The 17,761-nt window shown below is 49.4% G+C and overlaps 1 protein-coding gene across 1 annotated transcript in view; it reads left to right on the forward strand.

The window, feature by feature from the left end:
* The window catches only part of RCSD1 (RCSD domain containing 1), a 39,684-nt gene extending 24,192 nt beyond the window's left edge, over positions 1-15,492 (forward strand). Inside the window, exons 2-7 of the mRNA XM_038758231.1 lie at positions 1,985-2,092; positions 3,669-3,758; positions 6,212-6,283; positions 9,002-9,205; positions 12,252-13,049; positions 15,105-15,492. Of these exons, the coding sequence (XP_038614159.1) occupies positions 1,985-2,092; positions 3,669-3,758; positions 6,212-6,283; positions 9,002-9,205; positions 12,252-13,049; positions 15,105-15,137 (1,305 nt within the window). The 3' untranslated portion in view covers positions 15,138-15,492. The remainder of the gene's footprint in view (positions 1-1,984; positions 2,093-3,668; positions 3,759-6,211; positions 6,284-9,001; positions 9,206-12,251; positions 13,050-15,104) is intronic.
* Positions 15,493-17,761: the final 2,269 nt, after the last annotated feature.

A 17,761-nucleotide genomic window follows, 5' to 3' on the forward strand; every position in this document is an offset into this window, starting at 1 on the left:
CTGGTCTTTAAAGCAGGCTAGATTCTCGCTTGTCTGGGATGGTTCAAGGGTAAAGGCAGGGGGCTGGACTAGAGGTCCCTCCTAGCTCTGATATTGTAGGAATTAAGCTAAACCCCACTGGGAGTGTGGGAAGGAAGCAAACCTTATTTGCTTTAGGATCTGGATGTTGGGGGATTTTCCTTGTGGGGAAAAAAGGGATGAAGATGAGAAAGACTCTTTCCTGGATTACCAATCCCCTGGCCCTAGGTCCTTTTTTTAATAGTATCTGTTCGGAATAATTAATAATTATAATGATGGCATGTGTTACACGCTTACTAAGCACCAGGCACTGTTCTAAGTGCTGGGGTAGATACAAGTTAATTGGGTTGGACACAGTCCCTTCCCACATGGGGCTCACGGTCTTAATCCACATTTTACAGGTGAGGTCACTGAGGCCCAGAGAAGTGAAGTGACTTGCCCAAGGTCACTCAGCAGGTTAGAACCAAGGTCCTTCTGACTCCAGGTCATGCTCAACCTGCCCACACCCTTCATGATTTTGGAAATTTCCATCCTGATCCCCTGCAGCATTCCAAAGTGTCCTAACCTTTCCAGTTACCACCTTAGTGGCCACCAACATAATTCCACTCAATAATAATAATAACAATAGTTGTTAAGCACTTACTATGTGCCAAGCACTAGGGTAGATACTTTCATCCATTCATTCATTCAATTCATTCAATCGTATTTATTGAGCTATTACTGTGCAGAGGCACTGTACTAAGCACATGGGAGAGTATAACAACAGACACATTCCCTGCCCACAACACACTTACAGTCTAAAGGGTGAGCACTCTCCCAAGTGCTTTTTAAATCTTATCTTAGATAATATCTTAGACAAAAGATGGTCAGATCCCACACTGGGGCTCATAGTCTAAGTAGGAGGGAGAACAGGTATTGAATGCCATTTTGCAGATGAGGGAACTGAGGCACAGAGAAATGTAGTGACTTGCCCAGGGTCACACAGCAAGCATTTGGCAGAGCCGGAATTAGAACCCAGGTCCTCTAACTCTTAGGCCCATGCTCTTTCCATTAGGCTATGTTGCTTCTTGTGGTTCTTTTAGTTTGATCAGAATACCTTTCACTGCTTATTCACATGAAGAGAGGATGGCCAGTTCTGTATTTCTAGACTGTGAGCCCATTTCTAGGCTGTGAGCCTGTTGTTGGGTAGGGATTGTCTCTGTTGTCAAATTGTACTTTCCAAGCGCTGAGTACTGTGATCTGCCCACAGCAAGCACTCAATAAATATGACTGAATGAATGAATATTGGCCATTTCTATCACACAAGCACCCATAAGTGAATTTCAGTCAGTGACTCCAAGTTCAAAGGACCGCTCTCTCTCTCCCTCCCCTTTTCTCTCTGTCTCTCTGTATATATCTTTTCAGGGGCTACTGGGGGTTAGCAGGAATGACAGGTTTCATGGCATCAGTCAGTAGTAATGAGCACTTACTCACCATCATCAATCGTCAATCGTATTTACTGAGCGCTTACTATGTGCAGAGCACTGTACTAAGCGCTTGGGAAGTACAAATTGGCAACATATAGAGACAGTCCCTACCCAACAGTGGGCTCACAGTCTAAAAGGGGGAGACAGAGAACAAAACCAAACATACTAACAAAATAAAATAAATAGGATAGATATGTACAAAGCACTGTACCAAGCGCCTGGGAGAGTCCAATAGAGATAGATACTATCCCTTCCCTTAAGGAGCTTACAGTCTATATGGTGCAGAGCACTGACCTAAGCAAAGTAAAATGAGATAGAAGACCTGATCCCTGCCCTCAAGGAGCTTACGATCTAAGACTGACATGCCATGATTTAGAGCATCACAAAAGGTTTGATGCCCAGCACACCCAGGGTATCCCATCCTGCCCAGATTCCCGCTGCTAACCGTCGCCACCACCGGCATCTCCACTTACATTTTCTTTCCCCGATTGGTTTGCCAGGAGAGAGCGGCCAAGACGAACGCCGGGGTGGACAGTTCAGCCTCGCTGTCCGTGGCTCAGCTGGCCGGAAGGTTCAGGGAGCAAGCGGCAGCTGCTTCCATCAAGGAGGTAAGGAGACGCTTCTCCATCCCTCGTGCAGCCAACCCCAGAGGCAGGCGGGAGACGACCTGAGGAGGCCGAGTGGGTCGGGGGACAAGAGGTCCTGGCTAGGATAGATCTGCCTCACAAAGAGGGGAGTCAGCCAGTCAGTAGAACAGTGCATTGCACATAGTAAGCGCTTAATAAATGTCATCATTATTATTATTATTATTTATTGAGTGCTTACTGTGTGCCGAGCACTGTGGGAAGCACTTGGGAGAGGACAATACAAGAATATAACAGATTCCCTGCCCACAATAATAATAATAATAATAATGGCATTTATTAAGCGCTTACTATGTGAAAAGCACTGTTCTAGGCACTGGGGGGTTACAAGGTGATCAGGTTGCCCCCCGCGGGGCTCACAGTCTTCATGAGCTTACAGTCTAGAGGGAGAGACGGACATTATTAGAAATTAATAAATGACGGATGTAGACATAAGTGTTGTGGGGCTGGGAGGTGGGATGAATAAGGGGGGAAAACAAAGTGACGCAGAGGGGGGGAGAAGAGGAAAGGAGGGCTCAGTCAGGGAAGGCCTCTTGGAGGAGATGGTACTTCAATAAGGCTTTGAAGCAGGGGGGAGAGTCATCGTCTGTAGGATATGAAGAGGGAGGGTGTTCCATGGAGAGATGGACGAGATTGGGGTACAGTGAGAAGGTTAGAGGTAGAAGACTGAAGTGTGCGGGCTGGGTTGTAGTAGAAGAGTAGTGAGGTGAGGTAGAAAAGGGCAAAGGGATTGAGGACTTTAAAGCCAATGGTGAGGAGTTTCTGTTTGATGCGGAGGAGGATGGGCAACCACTGAGCAAACAGGAACCCATTGACTCACGTGTGTGTTTGTGCAGGGTGTCAGACCTGGGACGAGCTATGCTGCGTGAGGTCTTAAAACAATAATAATAATAAAAAAAACCCCAACGCCCCCGTGTTTTAGGAGAACCAGGTGTCGCTGAACGGGACAGGAAGCTCTGGAGTGGAAACTACAAGCTTCAGTTTTAGCCTGGGCCCGACCAGGGTGATTTGCCGGGTGACCCTGGTGAAGGCTGCTAACTGATCTGTGCCCCTTTGGTCCACCTGTAAAATGGGGTGCTGACCCCCTCATCCGCCCCAGGTTCTGTCGCCCGAGCTTGTTTCGCGTGGGAAATGTCTGAGGCAGGCAGGGGGCTGGGGGCTTCTCAGGAAGGACTGTTGGGTCCATTCGAGGAGCTGCCATGAGGGGGTGAGTCAGAACGGTGGCGGCGGGTGGGCTGAAGAGAAGCCGGAAACCCTGCGAGAGGCTAAACGGTCCACCCTCCACCTGTGACATCAACTAAGTTGGGGCATCAACTAAGACGAGCGGTGCCGTGAACAGGGTCTCATGGGAGTTTCCGAGTCCTCTGGCTTCCCTGCCCATCACGCCCTCATTGCCCCAGTCCGCATATCCTGCCTCTCTCAATACATGAGATTTCCCTGCCTTCCTCTTCCTCTTTGGGGCCTGACTGCCATTTCCTCCCTCCTCTACTCTCTCTCTCTCTCTGTCTCTCTCTGTGTCGGTCTGTCTGTTTCCCTCCAGCCATCGGCCAGTAAACCAACAAGAAGAAAACCACCTTGCTCCCTCCCGCTGTTTCCTCCCAAAGTGGAGATTGGCCAAAATGGAGAGGAGGTAAGCATCACCGGGTGAGGGGGAAGTGAGTGCCCCAGCCCTGGATCTCCTTCCTCCCCTTGGGGCAAGGAGACCCACCAGAACAGGGTCGCCGCCAAGGATCACGGTCTCTGCTTCCTTCCGCTCCCTTCTTCTGGAAAAGGGATCTCCCTTGTCCCTCGAGGCTTGATTAGGGGGAAAACAAGATTAGTTTTCGAGGTGTCGTGTGGCCCATGGCAGGGGGCAGGGAAGTTCAGTGGACAGCACCCTGAGTCGGTAGCAGAGAGCCCCTTCTATGACTTTTTCTTCGGTTAAAACTTCTGCCTAGGGATTAGCTATTGGCCCACAGGGAAATCCTTAAGAAGAAACTTTAAATTTAGGGAAAGAGCAGTGGAAAGCTGTGAGCTGTGCCTTTCCTGACTCCTGCAGACCCCGTCTTGTCCCCACCTTTTTTTATGGTATTCCTCAAGCACTTACTATGTGACAGGCACTGTAAAAAAAAACTTATTGCAAGCCAGGCACTGTACTAAGCACTGGAGTAGACGCAAGCTAATCAGGTTGGACACAGTTCCTCTCCCACATTGGGCTCATGGTCTCAATTCCCATTTTAAAGATGAAGAAGTTAAGTGACTTGCCCAAGGTCCCTCCGTAGACAAGTGGCAGAGTCAGGATTAGAACCCAGGTCCTTTTGACTGCCAGGCCTGGGCGCTATCCATTAGGACACACTGCCTCTCCTAGCTTCACCCTTTCCACTCCCTCAAGCTCGTTACGAACAGGGAATGTGTCTGCTAATTCTGTTGTATTATACCCACCCAAGCACTTAGTATAGGGCTACTAACATAGTACTGCTGTGTGACCTTCGGCAAGTCGCTTTACTTCTCTGTGCCTCAGTTACCTCATCTGTAAAATGGGGATTGATTGTGAGCCCCATGTGGGACAGGGACTGTGTCTAACCTAATTAGGTCATTTCTACCCCAGAGCTTAGTACAATGCTTGGCACAGAGTAGGCGCTTAACAAATACCACTAAACAAAAATGAATACCACTGATTGGTTGATCTGGGAATGGAAGAGGACGGGGGTCTCTCCCCAGATGACGATTAATCAGAGAACTCCCGAAATCCATGGTGTGGATGGGTCAGAGGATCACTCAGGAAAGCCAGAGTCTTCCGTGCCCCAGGATATAAATAGCTGCAGCTCCTGGCAAAATAAAGGGACTCTCTCAGACCCCAGGGAGCAGAGCTATTAATAGCATCACCTGTTTGTATTAATCTAGCAGGACGGATCTGAATTTGTTTATGGTATTTATTAAGTGCTTCCTATGTGTCAGGCATTGTAATCAGTGCTGAGGTAGATACATGCTAATCAGGTTGGACACAGTCCATGTTCCACGTGGGGGACACAGTCCATGTCCCACATGGGGCTCACAGTCTTCATCCCCATTTTCCAGATGAGGTACCTGAGACACAGAGAACTGAGGTGACTGGCCCAAGGTCACGCAGCAGACAAATGGAGGAGCCGGGATGAGAACGCAGGTCCTTCTGAGAATCAGCATGGCCTAGTGGATAAAGTCAGGGCTTGGGTGTCAAAAGGACCTGGGTCCTAATCCCTGTCTGCTGTGGGACCTTGGGAAAGTCACTTCACTTCTCTGTGCCTAGTTACCTCATCTATAAAATGAAGATTAAGACTGTGAGCTCCATGGCGGGCAGGGAACAGTGTTCAACCCGATTAGCTTATATCTACCCTAGCAATTAGAATAGTCTTCAGACTGTGTGCTCGTTGTGGGCAGGGAATGTGTCTGTTTTTTGTTAAATTGTCCTCTTCCAAGTGCTTTGGACAGTGCTTTGCACACAGTAAGCCCTCAATAAATACAACTGAATGAATGAACAGTGTCTGGCACATAGTAAGCGCTTAACAAATACCACTGAAAGAAAAAAATAAACCAAGCAGTGGGGCCTAGTGGATAGAACCTGGGCCTGGGAATCAGAAGGACCTGGGTTCCAGTCCCAGGTCCAACTGCCTCCTGGGTGACCTTGGAAAAGTCACTTAACTTCCCTGTGCTTCAATCACCTCATCTGTAAAATGAAGATTAAGAGTGTGAGCCCCGTGGGGGACAGGGACTGTGTCCAGCCTTCTTACTTTGCTTAATACAGTACCTGGCACTTAACCAATACCATAAAAAAAGAGAAGTGACTTACCCAAGGTTATTCAAGCAGACAAGTGGTGGAGCCGGGATTAGAACCCAGGTCCTTGTGACTCTCAGAGACTTCACCTATTCCAGACCTCAGTGGCATCCCCGGGGATTGGATAATGGAAACGGACAAAATGGGGGCCGGATTCTCGCGTCCCTATCTTCTTAAGAAATGAAGTCAACCCCCCATTTTCCTTCTATTTCTTCCCTTCCGATCCTGGCTTTGGCTTGGACCCTGCCTCCCATCTCCTGCTTATCTTGTTTTTTGATCTGTCTGCTCCTCAGAAACCGTCAGCCAACGCCTGCCACCCCCCAAAAATCAAGGTGAAAAGCTCCCCTATGATTGAAAAGTTGCAGGTAAGTGCTGGCGTCCGACTGATTCCCTGTTTCATTTTCCCTGGATTTCCCAGGAATGCTTTCCCCTAGGCCACACTGCCCAAATTGAATTCATTTAGTCATATTTATTGAGCGCTTAGTGTGTGCAGAGCACTGTACTAAGCGCTTATAATGATGTCATTTGTTAAGTGCTTACTATGTGCCAAGCACTGTTCTAAGCGCTGGGCTATCAGGTTGTCCCACATGGGGCTCACAGGCTTAATCCCATTTTACAGATGAGGTAACTGAGGCCCAGAGAAGTGAAGTGACTTGCCCAAAGTCACACAGCTGACAAATGGCGGAGCTGGGATTAGAACTCATGACCTCTGACTCCGAAGCCTGGGCTCTTTCCACTAGGCCACGCTGCTTCTTCGAACTTGAATGCTTATTTTGCATTTTGCATTTTTCATCTCCCCCTTTTAGACTGTGAGCCCACTGTTGGGTAGGGACTGTCTCTATATGTTGCCGACTTGTACTTCCCAAGCGCTTAGTACAGTGCTCTGCACACAGTAAGCGCTCAATAAATATGATTGATTGATTGATTGATTGATCTGTAAAATGGGGATTAAGACCGTAAACCCCATGTGGGACAGGTATTGTGTCCAACCTGAGTAGCTTGTATCTACCCCAACGTGGCTCAGTGGAAAGAGCACGGGCTTTGGAGTCAGAGGTGAGGGGTTCAAATCCTGGCTCCGCCAACTATCAGCTGTGTGACTTTGGGCAGGTCGCTTCACTTCTCTGTGACTCAGTTGCCTCATCTGTAAAATGAGGATTAAGACTGTGAGTCCCCCGTGGGACAACCTGATCACCTTGTAACCTCCCCAGCGCTTAGAGCAGTGCTTTGCACATAGTAAGTGCTTAATAAATGCCATCATTATTATTATTATCATCATCATCATCATCAATCGTATTTATTGAGCACTTACTGTGTGCAGAGCACTATACTAAGCACTTGGGAAGTACAAGTTGGCAACATATAGAGACAGTCCCTACCCAACATCATCATCATCGTCATCAATCGTATTTATTGAGCGCTTACTATGTGCAGAGCACTGTACTAAGCGCTTGGGAAGTACAAATTGGCAACATATAGAGACAGTCCCTACCCAACAGTGGGCTCACAGTCTAGAAGGGGGAGACAGAGAACAAAACCAAGTGAGGATTAAGACTGTGAGTCCCCCGTGGGACAACCTGATCACCTTGTAACCTCCCCTGCGCTCAGAACAGTGCTTTGCACGTAGTAAGCGCTTAATAAATGCCATCATTATTGTTATTATTATTACAGTGCCTGGCACATGGTAAGCACTAACAAAAAACACACAAAAAAAGTGTCCCAGTGCGAATTTGTTATAACTTTTACTTCAGGACAAGGGCTCCTCCATGTGGTCGTTGTCCTCCCGTGGACACGTTACCGGAGCTGCTACTTTTTCCCCAGAAAAGCCTGCGGGGTGTGGGGGGTTTCTTTTTATGATATTTGTTGGGTGTTTACTATGTGCTAGGCACTGTTAGCGCTAGGGTAGATTCAAGTTTATCAGGTTGGACACAGTCCCTGTCCCACCTGGGGCTCACCCTCTTAAATACCCCTTTCAGAGGTGAGGAAACTGAGGCCCTGAGAATAATAATAATAATAATGATGGCATTTGTTAAGCGCTTACTATGTGCCAAGCACTGTTCTAAACGCTGGGGTAGATACGGGGTAATCAGGTTGTCCCACGTGGGGCTCGCACTTTTAATCCCCATTTTACAGATGAGGTAACTGAGGCACAGAGAACCGAAGTGTCTTTGCCCAAGGTCGTACAGCAGACAAGTTGGGGAGGTGGGATTAGAGAAGCAGCGTGGCTCAGTGGAAAGAGCCCGGGCTTTGGAGTCAGAGGTCATGGGTTCAAATCCCGGCTCCGCCAACTGTCAGCTGTGGGACTTTGGGCAAGTCACGTAACTTCTCTGGGCCTCAGTTCTGTAAAATGGGGATTAAGACCATGAGCCCTCCGTGGGACAACCTGATCACCTCGTAACCTCCCCAGCGCTTAGAACAGTGCTTTGCACATAGTAAGCGCTTAACAAATGCCATCATTAGTATTATTATTATTATTAGAATCCACATCCTCTGTCTCCCAAGCCCATGCTCTTGCTACTAAGCCACACTCCCGTCCTCTAACACCCAGAGGTGTGCTACTTCCAGCAGGCCACGATACTTCTCATGCTGGAGCTGAAGACCTCCCCAGTTCTTCCCTAAGTCAGCTAAAGCTTGTATTCTTGGGGAGGGGGAGCCTGGGGCAGTAAAATCTCCTTTTTCCTCCTTTCCTTTCCCCTCCCCTTTCACGTCAGGCCTCCAACCCTCACCTGATCGGTTGTATTGGATCCCAAACGCACCCCTCCTCTCCAAACCATTCCCAACAGCCGCCAGGCCCCCAAATAAAAAATCAGCGTGGACTAATAGAAAGAGCCTGGGGCCTGGGAGTAGAGGAAGCGGGTTCTAAACCCGGCTATGTCACTTGTTTGTTGTGTGCCCTTAGGCAAGTCATTTCACTTCTCTGTGCCTCAGTTACCTTATCTGTAAAACGGGGATTAAGGCCGTGAGCCCCATGCGGGACCTGGATTGGGTCCAACCTGATTCTCTCCTATCGATTGGGAGAGTACAATATAACAATAAACGATGGATTGATCGATTGATTAATTGATTGCTTCCTCTTTGCTCCACAGGCCAATCTAGCCTTTGCTCCCACAGCTCTCCTGCCAGGAGCGTCCCCCAAGAGCCCTGGGCTAAAGGCCATCGTGTCCCCGTTTAGCAGCCCCCCGTCGACTCCCAGTAGCCCCGGCGGGCGGTCTCGAGCCAGCGAGTCGGAAGAAGTGCCCGTCAGCTTTGACCAACCCCCGGAAGGCAGCCACCTCCCATCTTACAACAAGGTGAGGCCTCTGGGCAGTCTGGTGTCTCCTACTCGGAAAAGAGACAGCCATTGGATTCATCTTGGGAATGGACGGGATCCGTTCTCACCCTCTGTCCATCCCGGTCCCCCTGCCTCCCGCCAGCCCGAGAGGATGTAGTCGCTGGGAGAGGGGAGATGGCTCTTGAAACCGGGTAATCTCCATCTGGTGTGGCTCCTCTGCCTCATCTCCCATCCTGTGGAACACCCCCGCTGTCAATCCCCGCCGGCCCCTGTCCCCCTTGAACCAGATGCTACCTGCCCCAGAGAAAGGCGGGGTTATGTAATCCTCTGCCAGCACAATGTGGTGCCAAAGGAAGGGAAGAGATGGGAGATGGGGAGGGGCAGGCCTGGACGTTCCCGGAAACTCAGATAAAATTATTTCAAAAGCTAAAGATGAAAGCCAGCTGTAAGATACTTCATACTTCAGTGCTGGCTTTGATGCGAGCCTAAAGGCTGGATGGGGTCAAAGGAGTTGTTTGATCGAGTGGACACAAGGGCAGTGAACTCTCTGAGGTCACCCCTGCATTTTTCATCAAGAAATGCCTCCAGGCTCGCTTAGGTCATTATTACTACGGTCCTTGTTTAGGTTGTTAACACTCTCTGCTTTCCCAGTCTGGGTCAGGATGGATCAGGGCATTTTGGGAACTAGGCCATGGGCGGCTAGCTTAAGTGCCGGCTCCCATTGGGGATGTCAGGGAGCAATGACCTCCGACGCCATGAGGCAGATTTTCTGACTCCCTCCTCCAAATATCATAAATAGACCTGAAAGTTTCCAGTCAGAGCTGAAAACACCCAAAGTGATGGCTTTCAGGCTTGTTTTCTCTTCCCTTTTTTTTTGGTGGGGGGTGGGTGGTATTTGTTAGGTGTTTACTGTGTGTCCAACACTGTTCTAAGCGCTGGGGCACGTACAAGTTAATTAGGCCAGATTCAGTCCCTGTTCTCCATAGGGCTCATAGTCTAAGCAGCAGGGAGAATGGGTACTGAAACCCTGTTTTACAGATGAGGAAACTGAGGCCCAGAGAAGTGACTTACCCAAGCAATTGGCAGACCCGGGATCAGAAACCAGATCCTTTGACTCCCGTGTGCTTTTCCCATTAGGCCACGCTGCTTCTCTTTAAATCCCGTCCCCTTCAATTTTCCATCCACCTCCCTGTCCCATCTTGGCCCCCCACACTCCCGATGAAACACTGGTCTCTAAGGAGCCTGGTACTATTTTTCTGGGTCCAGAGTGTTTTGCTCAGCAGTTAGGAGAGGACAACAGAGTTAGGGGTTAGAGTTAGATGACACGCTCCTTGCCCTCCCAGTCGAGTGGGGAAGACAGACACAAAATTACCTTTCTGGGCTCTTCTTACTGCTCCCCTCATTAGGGACAATCCACTGGACTGTAATTTCCCCGCGGGCAGAGAACGTGTCTACCACTGCATTCTCCCAAGTGCTTAGTACAGTGTTCCACACACAATAAGCACTCAATAAATACCATTTAATGTGACTGATCAATCGACTGACATCCTCCCACTTGAGGGAGGCTGTGGTCTCAGCTCCTCCCAGTCAAAGCCAAACTGGGGGAAAGGGTGGGTGGGGAGGGGGCTCCCAGCAGGTCTGGCATCCAGGCTGGCTTGCCGGAGTCCTGAGCAGTCTTCGTGCGGGCTTCCCTTTATTCACACGCAGTCAGTCAATCAGTCAATCAATCAATCAATCAATCGTATTTATTGAGCGCTTACTGTGTGCAGAGCACTGTACTAAGCGCTTGGGAAGCACAAGTTGGCAACATATAGAGACAGTCCCTACCCAACAGCGGGCTCACAGTCTAGAAGGGGGAGACAGAGAACGAAACAAAATATATTAACAAAATAAAATAAATAGAATAAATATGTACAAATAAAATAAATAAATACAGTAATAAATACGTACAAACATATATACATATATACAGGTGGTGTGGGGAGGGGAAGGAGGTAAGGCGGGGGAGAGGAAGGAGGGGGCTCAGTCTGGGAAGGCCTCCTGGAGGAGGTGAGCTCTCAGTAGGGCTTTGAATCAATCAATCATATTTATTGAGCGCTTACTGTGTGCAGAGCAATGAACTAAGTGCTTGAGAAAGTACAATATAACAATATTACAGATACATTCGCTGCCCACAACGAGCTTAGAGTCTATAGGGGAGATGGACATTAATAGAAATATATAAATGACAGATACTAAGCCCCCCTTTTCCTCAGTTCCTCCACCCCTCCGCATCACCCTGACTTGCTCCCTTAGCTCTACCCCCATTTCCCTGCCCCACAGCACTTGTGTATATATGTACACATAATAATAATGATGGCATTTATTAAGTGCTTACTATGTCCAAAGCACTGTTCTAAGCACTGGGGAGGTTACAAGGTGATCAGGTTGTCCCACTGGGGGCTCACAGATTTAATCCCCATTTTCCAGATGAGGTAACTGAGGCACAGAGAAGTGAAGTGACTTGCCCCAAGTCACACAGCTGACAATTGGCAGAGCCGGGATTTGAACCCATGACCTCTGACTCCAAAGCCCGTGCTCTTTCCATTGAGCCACGCTACATATCTATAATTCTATTTCTTTACATTAATGCCTGCTTACTTGTTTCGATGTTTATACATCCATAGTTCTGTTTATTTATATTGATGCCTGTTTACTTGTTTTGCTGTCCGTCTCCCCCCTTCTAGACTGTAAGCCCGATGTGGGCAGGGATTGCCTCTCTCTATTGCTGACTTGTACTTTCCAAGTGCTTAGTACAGTACTCTGCACATGGTAAGTGCTCAATAAATACGATTGAATGAATGAATGAATGAACATAAGTGCTGTGGTGTTGGGAGGGGGATGAAAAAAGGGAACAAGTCATAGTACTGTCGGTCTCCCCCTCTAAAATGTAAGCTCATTATGGGCAGGGAACGTCTGCTAATTCTGTCGTACTGCCCTCTCCCAAACGCTTAATACAGTGTTCTGCACATAGTAAGTGCTAAATCAATACCATTGATCGATCGATTGATCGATTCCCTCCTCAGGTGCGGACGCGGGGGTCTATCAAGCGGCGGCCCCCCTCCCGGAGGTTCCGGAAGTCCCAATCCGACCTGGGGGACCTTGGCGATCTGGAGCTGGCCAAGCCCTCGCAGGAGAATGGAGCCAAGGAGGAAAGTGATGAGGTGTTTGCCGCCAAGGATAAAGCCCAAGGGTCACCCCCGCCCGGAGACGACGGGGTGACGGGAGGAGAGCCGACGGGGACGGAGGGGTCGGGCAGAGAGCCGCTCTCGAGGAGACGGTCCGGCAGGGCAGAGGACCAGGAGGAGAAGGCCTCGGCCCTGCCGGGATCACTGCCCGCTGGCCAGGATAACAAGGGAGAGGAGGAGGAACGGCAGAGGAAGTCACAGCACGGCCCCACCACGGAGGAAGGAGACAGTTCTCACCAGGCCTCCACGCTGGAGCGGGAGAAGCCGTCGAGCTCTAGAGGAGACAGGGAGGCGGAGGAGGCCCGGAGCCCTTCCGGAGAGGGAGAGCAGAGCCCCGGGCCCGAAGGCCTAGGGGACAAGGATGGGGTGCCAGAGCGGAGACCCCTGGCCGGAGAAGAAGAGGGAAAGAGTCAGGGAAGCCACTCAGGGGCTAAGGAGGTGGACGAGGAGAAAGAGCCGGAAGGAGAGAAAGAGGCGGAGACGAAGCATGAGGTCCCGGAGGGACCCGGCAACCAAGGAGCCAAGCTGAGGCAAAACGCTCAGTCCGGATCTGGCCCTTCCAACCCTGCCACAAGTTCGAATTGTGCCGAGGGGCCGGAGGAGGAGAAATCAGATCCGAGCCACTGCAGTACAGAGGTGAGCTGTTCCTCCCATTCCCGTTGGAAACCAGGCTGACTCTTCCCCAGCCTTTATTTTTTTTAATATTATTAGTTACATTTGTACTATGTGCCAGGCACTGTCCATCAGTCAATCATATTTACTGAGCTCTTAATGTGTGCAGAGCACTGTACTAATCACTTCAAAGGATACAATGTAACAGTTCAACAGACACAATCCCTACCCATAACGAGCTTAAGGTCTAAGAGCTGGGGTAGATACAAGATTGTCAGGTTGGGCACAGTCTGGGACTGTGACACAAATAGGGACAGGGACTGTGTATTCTTTCTCAGCGCTTAGTACAGTGCTCTGACCACAGTAAGCACTTAATAAATACTATTACTACTCAGTAATGAAGTGACCAAGGGTTAAGATGGACCTCCTTCATGCTGTGTACAGATTTTTCAGGATTCTGAACGATTCCCTCGCTGAAATGTACTTCTGAGGCCCTTTTGGGTTCTTCGGGCAATCAGAATTGTTTGGAGAGTCCTGTGGGAAGCTACGGTATAGCCTTTGGACATTATCGGCAACAAATGCATTTATTGCGTGGCCTAGCAGAAAGAACACGGGCCTGGACTCAGAGGAATTGGGTTCTTATCCTGGCTCTGTCACTTGCCTGCTGTGTGAACTTGGGTGAGAAAATTGACTTCTCTGTGCCTCGGGTATCTCATCTGTAAAAGGGGGCCTTTTGTGGGGCAGGGACTATGTCCAACCCAACTATCTTGTATCTACCCCAGTAACTGGAATGTAGTAAGTGCTTAACAAATACCACAGTTATTATTAAAAACACACAGTGGAAGTACAGTGCATGATCCTGGCCTAGAGGAATTTATGCTCCAGTGAGGGGGACAATCAGGCACAGATTTTTTTTAATGGTAATTTTTAAGCACTTACTATGTTCCAACCACTGTACTAAGCACTGGGGTAGAATTGAGATTCAGGTTGGACACGGTCCCCGTCCCACACAAGGCTCACTGTCTAAGTAGGCGGCAGAATGGGTATTGAATCCCCATTTCACAGATGAGGAAACTGAGGCCGGAGAATTTAAGTAACTGGGTGACCTTGGGCAGGTCAGCGGCAGAGCCAGGATTAGAATGCAGGTCCTCGGATTACTACACCCAGGCTCTTGCCACTAGGCCAAGCTGCTTCCTTGACTGACAAGCAGTGTGGCTCAGTAGAAAGAGCCCGGTGGGTTTTAATCCCGGCTCCACCACTTGTCTGCTGTGTGACTTTGGGCAAGTCACTTCACTTCTCTGCACCTCAGTTCCCTCATCTGTAAAATGGGGATGGAGACTGTGAGCCCCACGTGGGACAACCTGATCACCTTGTACCTCCCCCGGTGCTTAGAACAGTGCTTGGCAACTAGTAAGCGCTTAACAAATACAAACATTATTATTATTATTGTTATTGTTATTTTTAAGTCCTACAGTGGGACTATGAGAAGGGATGGGCCCAGTTCTCTAGTGCAAGGGTTGCGCACTTGCAAAACTCCACATTAAGGAAAACTCGCTCTGTAGTATACGCCCATTCCAATGCCCCGTATATCCTCAAGTAACCACCCCAACACCAAGGGACGCGATATCCAAATAGGTTCACAGTTGGAAGAATGTCCCCTAATTCCTCTGAACTGTAAACTCTCTATAGTCAGGGAACGTGTCTACCAACTCTGTCATATTGTACTCTCCCAAGCGCTCAGTACAGTGCTCCTCACACAGTAAGCGCTCAATACATACCACCGATCGATTAATTCCCTAACCACGGTTCTAGCTAAAGAATCCTTCTGACAAAACTGAATGTATACATAATACACCCCAAGAGATAACTACTAAATAAACAGATCAACATGTGAGCGCAGAGGTGGCTGACGGGATAGAATTCCCAGGAAGGTGGAAACTGGGAAAAGGGGAGGGGAGGAAATTGCACAAGAAGATCCTTTCAAACTGTTGAGTTATTATACGACCGGTCCACTGAGTGGGAGGCTATTGTCCGGGACTTTTCTTAATCGTTTCTTTTCTCCTTCCCGCTGGCTGCCAGGGTGTTTCCACAATGAAGAAGGCTCAAATGTGAAGAAGACCTCTTTTGTGTACTTGAAGCTGCTGGAGATATCTCCAGAGGCAGGAGGAACAGCAGCAGACGCAGAATCTTAGTCTTGCCAAAGGTCTAGCAAGAAGCCCTGATTCCCCCAGGGCTCATTATCCTTTCACTGCCTCCCAGCTGTAATGTTTTGGAGCTGACCAACCAGGAAAGACTGGGAAAAAAAAGTTTTTTGACTCAGCGGGGCCGGAGGCAGGAGCAGGTGGACGAAGCAACAGGAAGGTCCCAGCTGGACCCCTTAAATAAGAGACAGGACCTTTTTTATGATATTTGTTAAGTGCTTACTATGCATCAGGCACTGTACTAAGCGCTGGGGTAGATTCAAGATAATCGGGTTGGACATGGACTCCGTCCCACATGGGGCTCCCAGTATTAATCCCCATTTCACAGATGAGGTAACTGAGGTCCGGAGGCGTGAAGTGACTAGCCCAAGGTCGCACGGCTGACGAGTGGCGGAGTCAGGATTAGAACCCAGGTCCTGCTGACTCCCGGGCTCTATCTACTAGGCCACGCTGCTTCTCCACGCGGTCGGGTCCGGAACTTCTCGGACCTTCCGTTTCACGTCCGAAGCGGAGTCCGTGAAATCGTCGTCGCCTTTGTGATTCCCCGAAGTACCACCTGGTTCCGTACGTGCAGTAAAAGCAAATCGGGAGATGACATGCTGTCTCTCAGGCGTGGCCGACCCCAGGACTCTTCCTCCATTCCCAGTGGCCGTTTCCTTTCTCTTTAGATCGCATCCAAATTTCTGAGGCAGGTTTCCCTCAGGCCCAATTTGGAGCTGGCCAGCCAGCCTCTCAAACACCGGGCAAGCAAAGACAAGTTCAGGAAGCATCAAGTTTACTCTCCCTGCTGAGCCCCTTGTCCTCTAACCCGCTCCCTGGCTAAGTCCCCCTCCTCAGAAGGGATTTCCTGAGGGAAAGGAGATTGTCCTCGACACCACGCTAGGTGCAGGGAGAGGACGCAGGGCCGCCTTGAGCTCTAACTCGGAGGGACCCCATCCTCCCCCCGATCCCTGTGAGGAAAAATCGATTTCCAGCTCCCTGCCTCAATTCCCCTCCTCAGTAAAATGAAATCAAACCTGCCCCCTACCTCCTTGCGAGTTGGCCTCTGAAGAATGATTCTAATAAAAAAAAAACAGTGGGGAAACATCAGATAAGGAATGTTGAGCCCCTTGGCGATAAGTTCCATGTACCTATCTATATGTGTACGTAGAAGTGGGTGTGTGTATATATATATATATATATATATATATATATATATATATATATTTACACCTACACACACATATGGATAGATACTTGAGAAATACATATGTATCCCCTTATGAAATGGACTCTTCCTGGCCAAAACTGCCATTTCCCATCAAGCCCAGGTTGTTGCCAGTCAGAACTCTCAGCTCTGGAGAGGTGTTTGTCTCCAAAAATCCGTCCGCACCATCGGCCCCTGTTCTTAGCCACCTATTAATCAATGATTCAATCAATCGATGGTATTTATCGAGAGCTCAAGCGAGGCCCGGAGACTGAGAGAAGAACGTGTCTCCCCCTGCATCCCCACCATGCCTCCCCACAGCCCAGCGGGCTCGAGAACGTTTTCCCGAAGCAGGATGAGAGGCCGGCACCCAGGAAGACGGTCGCCGGGCCTGAAACCGGTTCCGCTTCAGGTTCTGTGTGACTGCCGGCGTCCCCCACGGTAGCTGAAAAAAATCTTCCCGCCGATCTTCATCGTCCAGTCTCAAGTGCTTAGCCTGCTGCTGCTGCCACCGCCGCTTCAGATCTCTTTTGTAGCCTACCAGACATCCCCTCAGGTTCCAGGAAAGATCCATTAGGATCAATCCACTTGTTCTAATGTAAAAACTGTGTCCTCCTAGGCTCAGCCGGGTATTCCTGTGGCTCCGGGCTCAGGGGATGGGTTCCTGGGTGCACGGGGAGGACACGGAGGGGACGACAACGATGGTGCATTACTGTATATATTGTGTGCAAGCGTTTACAGGATGTGGGTGTGTTTATACGTGTGTGTGGTGGAAGGGAAAAGATTTTATCCCCTTCCCCCCCCGAAAAATCAATAGTGGGAAAACTGAGGAAATAAATCATGTCGACATGAGAAGAGAACTGTGTTTTGCGTCTGGGGGCCCTGAATTGAGGGAGCACCTGACAAGAGGAAGAAATCATTCGGGAGGGATGCCAAGCCAATGAGCTAACTAGGTGGCCTGGTGTGAAACTTTGACCACCTCCCTCTCCTGTCCCCCAATTTTGCCATCCTCGACTCCCTCCCTGTAGTCCGCGAGTTGGATCCATCAATCTTCCCCCTCCCCGAATCTGCCAGGCCCCAGCTTCCCCCATCTTCACAGCCCTCCTGAAACCCCACCTCCTCCGGGAAGCCTTCCTGGATTAATTCACAACTCTTCCGCCCGCCCCCGACAACCTCGTCGATCCAGCCACCACCTTCACCAGTTATGTATTTTAACCCTAACCTCAGCACTTCACATCCGTATATTTAAACATTCAATTGTTTATTCATCTATTTCATCCTGTTACGTTTGTCTGCTACCTGCTGAAAGCTCTTTTTCCTCCCGCTCCCGTTAATTGTAAATCATTTCT

This window comes from Tachyglossus aculeatus, chromosome 16 (genome assembly GCF_015852505.1).
Source record: "Tachyglossus aculeatus isolate mTacAcu1 chromosome 16, mTacAcu1.pri, whole genome shotgun sequence".
NCBI classification, from domain to species: domain Eukaryota; kingdom Metazoa; phylum Chordata; class Mammalia; order Monotremata; family Tachyglossidae; genus Tachyglossus; species Tachyglossus aculeatus.